Here is a 5,925-nt window from a genome sequence, read left to right on the forward strand (position 1 = left end):
TACGGGAATCATGAAAAGCTTCAGAGAGGTATTCATCTTCAAAGCGTGTTCAGGTGAAACACGAATCTATACAACACACAGATGTTATCCGAAGGGACAATAAAAAAATAAAACCCATTCATGCACACACACACACACAGAGCAACAAATAAATGATGTACAAAGCGAAATTCTTCTGAGCAACAATCCGTTTCAGCTGGTCTGCAGCATTTCATAGCGATTTCTCTAAAGTGAAGGCAACATTTTGTGCAATGCTCTGCACGGGTTCCATCAGGGGAGTCTCTCTGAAGTCTGGAACCGAGGGGTCAATTTTACCTCCAAAAGAACAGCTGTGGAATAATTCCACACAAACTGACACATTCACACAAAAAACACACACAGACCATTCATGCGTTGTTTGAAGCGGGCCCTGGGGAGGTCAAAGGTCAAATCGGTCAGTAAGAGACTGGCGAAACCGAGCTTGTGAGGCAGGTGGTTCTGGTTAGCACACCACGCTCTGTTCTGTCGAACTGACACACACACACGCACACACAGCTGCATGCTAAGCTGTTAGCCTGACGTGAAGAGAGACTGATGTCCAGAAAAACGTCTCCAGTAAGATTCATGTGAAATATGGAAGATCTGGCTCCTTCTTCATGGAACAAGTTCATACAATGACTGCACGAACACATTCGACCTATCAAGTGAAGGATGGTTTTGAACTAGCTGGTGTCATAATAAATGTTTTAGGTTCTCAGCGGTGAGCTAGAAAAATAAAGGATTTGTTGTCTCTTCAATGAGAATGAAACAGGAGTGGGAATGTTTAAAGGGACAGTTAACCCAAAAATGAAAATTCGAATAATGCATTTCACACTTATGCAGAACAAAAAAGAAAAATAATATAGTTTTGGTTGCCACTGACATTCAATGTATGGACAAAAACTGCTCTTCAAAACATCTCTTTTTGTGTTATATTTTTTGTGGATATTTTCTTTTCATACAAATAAGTACATTCAATAAACAATGCATGCAACAAATAAATAAATACATTTAATTGTTATGAGATAATAATTTTCCTGTTTCCTGTTCTCTGGAGTCCACCAGTGGACCTTGGCAAACATCCAGAGAGGTCCCAATAAGTCTTAAAATTACATAAATGTAGGTATAATAATTATAATCTTAAATAAAAATGCTAAAAACCCACTAAAATAAAGATGTACAGTAAATAGTAAACTGCCATCATATTTTTAAGTTTATTTGTTTTCTTACAACAGAATTACTAGAGGTACATATCAGCTTAGACAGGAGGGCTTTGAATATTGTCTTGGACAAAGTGAGGCCTTGGAGTCTAAAAGGCTCAGAAACACAGTGTTAGAGCCCTGTGGGGTCATGGATCTGATACAATATTATACGCTCTACCCAAGACATTAGACCTCTCACCTTCATTCTTTGGCTCTGCTGGGCAGCTATAGCTGTAGACAGCAACTGGTGACAGAGGAACCAGGTTCTCGTCATGATGCCAACCCACCGCCATCTTGCCCATTCCATAATAGGGCTCTTCCTTCAGCTGGGTCATGGCTGTGGGGTCCATGTAGTTGATGAGGGTCATGTTAAACTGAACTAGGCCGGCCACATCAGGTGGCGGAGTGGATGAAGGAGGTGAGGAATGAGAGCAGCCCTGACCGCTGTCTTCTTCCTCTTCCTCCTTCTTCTCTTTCTCCTGCTTCTCCTCAAGTAACCGGTCCTTCACACTCTCTTCGCACATCCCCTCCCCTGGTGTCTCTTCACTGTTTTCGGTGTCACTGCGGGAACGCTTGACGCCTCTTGCATTTGTCTGCTGCTTCACATCTGAGCAAAAGAACTGATTGAGCTCCCACAATGCTTTGCAAGCGTCCCTCAGGTCGGAGTCACAGCAAGGTTTCTCTTTCTCATCTTTCTGGCCTTCTTCTCCCTCACAGTGCCAAGGGATGGTGAACAGACGGGTGTTCAGATAACGGTATGTGTAGCCCGGCTGACCCACGAGAGCACGCGAAACGGCTGTGAAGACGTCCCGGTCTCGGACTCGGACAAGATCTCGGAGGAGACATCCACACCGCTGAAGAGTTATCAAAGCAGACTGCACTCTCTCATGGAGACCATCTGGCAAGGCACTAGACTGTCGTAAAGCCAGTCCTGCATAACTGGAGTCCCACTGTCAGATTACACAAAGATTGCGCACAAATTACACACTGCCACAAGCAAACATAACAATGCAATTAGTAAAAACAAAACAAAAAAACACAGTATGTGAGAAGTCTGTCCTGATCTTTACGGGAGTCCCCGTACTTTCTGGTCAAGACTTTAATTTTTCCATTCGTTTGGCACTACTAGACAATGTTAATAGTAATAATTCTAAACTTCAGATTGACCTGCTAATGTATCATTTAGTGAATGAAACTTGTTTAAAACAGCTGTGTGTTTCTGCAGTTCAGTTTGTTGATGCTAGTGGTGCCAAAATTACTTACCTTTCAGATTTTTCCAAACCTGGAAAACACCAATTATGATTTGCGGTTTTCTATGACTGTGGAAACCCATGGAAATCTTTACATTATACACAACTGTCCAAAATTTGGGGTCAGAAATATTGTATGTTTTGAAATAAGTATCTTAAGCTCTTGCAGCACCAATGCTGCATTTATTTGACATTGATTGTAAAATATGATATTTAGAAATATTGAAATTTTAAATAAAAATATTCTATTTTATTACTTTGAAATGTAACTTAATCCTGTGACAACAAAGCTAAATTTACAACATCATGCGTCACATGATCCTTCAGAGATCAATCTAATATTCTGATTTGATGCCCAATAAACATTTCTTATTATGTTGAAAACAGTTGTGCTGCCTAATATTTTTGTGGAAACCAAAACACTTTTTTTTTTCAGGATTCTTTGATGAATATAAAGTTCAAAGGAACAGTTTATTTGAAATAGAAACCTTTTGTAACATTATAAATGTCTTTACTGTCACTTTTAGTCAATTTAATAGATCCGTGCTAAATATATATATAACCTTTTGAACCTTGAACCTAACCTTTTGAACAGTAGAGTACATATAGATCGAAAATTATGATGCATTGTGGAGATTTGTATGAATTTCTAACCAGTTCCTGAAATCCTGGGTCTGCAGGAGAAAGGTAGGGAATCCTCTGCTCTCCCAGTTCCTGTATAAGCCTCCGCCTCTGTAGAGATGACAAAAACCACAATTACAAATAAATGAAGAATTTAATTTTTTTTATTCTTTAAAAAGCAGTGTATATTCAAAGTTTTCTCAGGACATAATCAGTATTTTCATGAAGCAGCATATTGGAAAGTCCATACTGGGCTTTATTATATTTCTATTCACACATCTACAAAATTGAAAAGCTCCAAAAGAGGACAAATGCACACACTTTCACAAGGATCACTTCCCAGTCAGAGCACATTTCCCAGAACCCTCTGCTGCCATCCCATAGTGCTCCTGTTCACGGGCATCTCAGGTTTTTACGGCTCTAGAAGGCAGCAGAGGGTCTTCTCAAAGCCACATAAACTACGGCCTTCTAAGCGTCGCTCGTCTGTTAAAACTCAACCTGCTCTCCCCATCAAAGTGCGTTTCATTGGGCTGCATTCCATTCCAACCTGTAAATCCAACAGCAACCGGCGTAAAACTCCGATACCCAAATAAATTTCTCAAGTGCACAAACTCCTGTCCCGTTTCCAACATACACGTCCTCTATTTCTTCACCACAGGTGCAAGAGAGACTGTTTTTTTTCACCCCGCTCAGGTGGGATGGTGGGGGGTGTTACATCAGTGACCCCGATCCGGCACCCGCGCCCGATACCCCCATCAAGCAGTGCAGTTCCCTTAAGAATGTAGACGCACAGCAGAGACGTTAATGGAGAAAGAGGGCCATATATATGCCCTATATTCCCTGACATTTACGGAAACCGAGTTTCAGCCATGTTAATAATGGCAGTGTTTTCACATGGGAAGGTTTTTTTGTGAGTGCGCCGAGCGGCTAGACTTTGCCCAAATGGGTCTTGACTTTTAGAGTAAAATATAATGTCCTGTTAAAAACATTAAAGTAAAGGCATTAAAAAGGTTACGTCCTGATTTAAGAAAGGACACAGGTGCACGTGCGAGAGTGTGCGGATGTGTTAGTGAGTGAAAATAGGGCTGTATAACTGTTTTAAGTTACTGGAAGGTTTTGCAATAATGGCATAAGGAGACTCTTGAGAAAAAGCTCCTCTGGAGGGTTCGGTTCAGGCCCGGTCTGGACTTGATTCTTATCCGGCACCCGCGCCCGATACCCCCATCAAGCAGTGCGGTTCCCTTAAGAACATAGACGCACAGCAGAGACGTTAACGGAGAAAGAGGGCCATATATATATGCCCTATATTCCCTGACATTTACGGAGACCGAGTTTCAGCCATGTTAATAATGGCAGTGTTTTCACATGGGAAGGTTTTTTTGTGAGTGCGCCGAGCGGCTAGACTTTGCCCAAATGGGTCTTGACTTTTAGAGTAAAATATAATGTCCTGTTAAAAACATTAAAGTAAAGGCATTAAAAAGGTTACGTCCTGATTTAAGAAAGGACACAGGTGCACGTGCGAGAGTGTGCGGATGTGTTAGTGAGTGAAAATAGGGCTGTATAACTGTTTTAAGTTACTGGAAGGTTTTGCAATAATGGCATAAGGAGACTCTTGAGAAAAAGCTCCTCTGGAGGGTTCGGTTCAGGCCCGGTCTGGACTTGATTCTTCGGGTTATTTCCGTTAAACCAAAACAACAAAAAGAAAAAGGACAGGCAGACTGTCAAAGAGAAATCTACAAAACAAAATAACATGCACTATTCATGGACAGACTTGACTTAAAGGCCTGAGAGAGACAAAAAGAAGGGAAGAATAAGGCAGAGGAAAAGGGCGAGAATGAGACAAAGTAGATGCGTAGAAGGAAGAGAGAGAGATAGACTGACAACTTGACACAGACTGACAACTTGACACACACTCATTCTTGGTGTCAAAATTTATCTCATGACAGAAGCGATGGGTATTTAAAAAAAGGCCAGTGGATTTGTGTGTTTGTGTGTATTTTTTTTTTCACCGGTGGCAACGCTTGGCTGCTCTGATGTGCAAACACAATCCCATGCACACACACACACAGAGCTGGTCTGGACAGTACAGTTTTGTGGGCTAGTCTTGAGGAGCAGTGGCCTGTCACGCATATGTCAAATACATCAAGCCGCTCACAAATTCCAAAGAAAAAAGAGACAGACCCATTCTACTCCACAGATGAGCCTAAGCGAGCGCTCTTTTCACTCTCACAGAACATACACACACGTAAATAAATAAAGAAAAATGGGGTTGCATTCAAACACACAAACAACCACTCAAACCAAACTAACAGCTCTCCTCTTACATAAGAGATGCCAGTCAGTCAAAGATAAACACATATATTTTTGACTTTTAGTTCTAAGCACTGGAAGTGCCCTGTTGTACGAATATAATATGTGCTTTTGCATTACTGTGTCCGAACAAACCTCACGAGGCAACATAGTTACCTTTAAATGTCTGTGCCAGTATGCCCAATGTAATTATAATGATTTAAGTGTTTGCACAAATGATTTTAAAAGAAAAATAAACCCCTACAGATTTTATGGGGTATACTATTTTTTTCACCAAAAAAAAAAAAACTTCGAAAAAGCTGGAACGAAGTAAAACAAGAAGTAAAAAAAAAAAAAATTCAATAGTGTAAAAACATAAAAATATTTATAGATATAAAAATATGCTGCTTAAAAAAAATTATATGATGCAGCCAGTGAAAATTGGCAGATCAAGTACAAATCCAAGCAACTAACAAATATATATATATATATATATACTGTATGTGTGTGTGTGTGTGTGTATATATATATATATATATATATAT

The 5,925-nt window shown here is 40.3% G+C and overlaps 2 protein-coding genes across 2 annotated transcripts in view; both read right to left on the reverse strand.

The window, feature by feature from the left end:
• LOC107745553 (alpha-ketoglutarate-dependent dioxygenase FTO-like) overlaps positions 1 to 36 on the reverse strand; it is a 52,495-nt gene extending 52,459 nt beyond the window's left edge. The window contains exon 1 of the mRNA XM_016559445.1: positions 4 to 36. Within this exon, the coding sequence (XP_016414931.1) occupies positions 4 to 36 (33 nt within the window). The remainder of the gene's footprint in view (positions 1 to 3) is intronic.
• Positions 37 to 1,366: 1,330 nt separating this feature from the next.
• LOC107745554 (alpha-ketoglutarate-dependent dioxygenase FTO-like) overlaps positions 1,367 to 5,925 on the reverse strand; it is a 32,488-nt gene continuing 27,929 nt past the window's right edge. The window contains exons 2-3 of the mRNA XM_016559446.1: positions 3,125 to 3,202; positions 1,367 to 2,170 (exon numbers count right to left, since the gene is read on the reverse strand). Of these exons, the coding sequence (XP_016414932.1) occupies positions 1,367 to 2,170; positions 3,125 to 3,202 (882 nt within the window). The remainder of the gene's footprint in view (positions 2,171 to 3,124; positions 3,203 to 5,925) is intronic.

This window comes from Sinocyclocheilus rhinocerous, unplaced genomic scaffold (assembly GCF_001515625.1).
Source record: "Sinocyclocheilus rhinocerous isolate Xijiao unplaced genomic scaffold, SAMN03320098_v1.1 scaffold2906, whole genome shotgun sequence".
In the NCBI taxonomy this organism is placed as follows: domain Eukaryota; kingdom Metazoa; phylum Chordata; class Actinopteri; order Cypriniformes; family Cyprinidae; genus Sinocyclocheilus; species Sinocyclocheilus rhinocerous.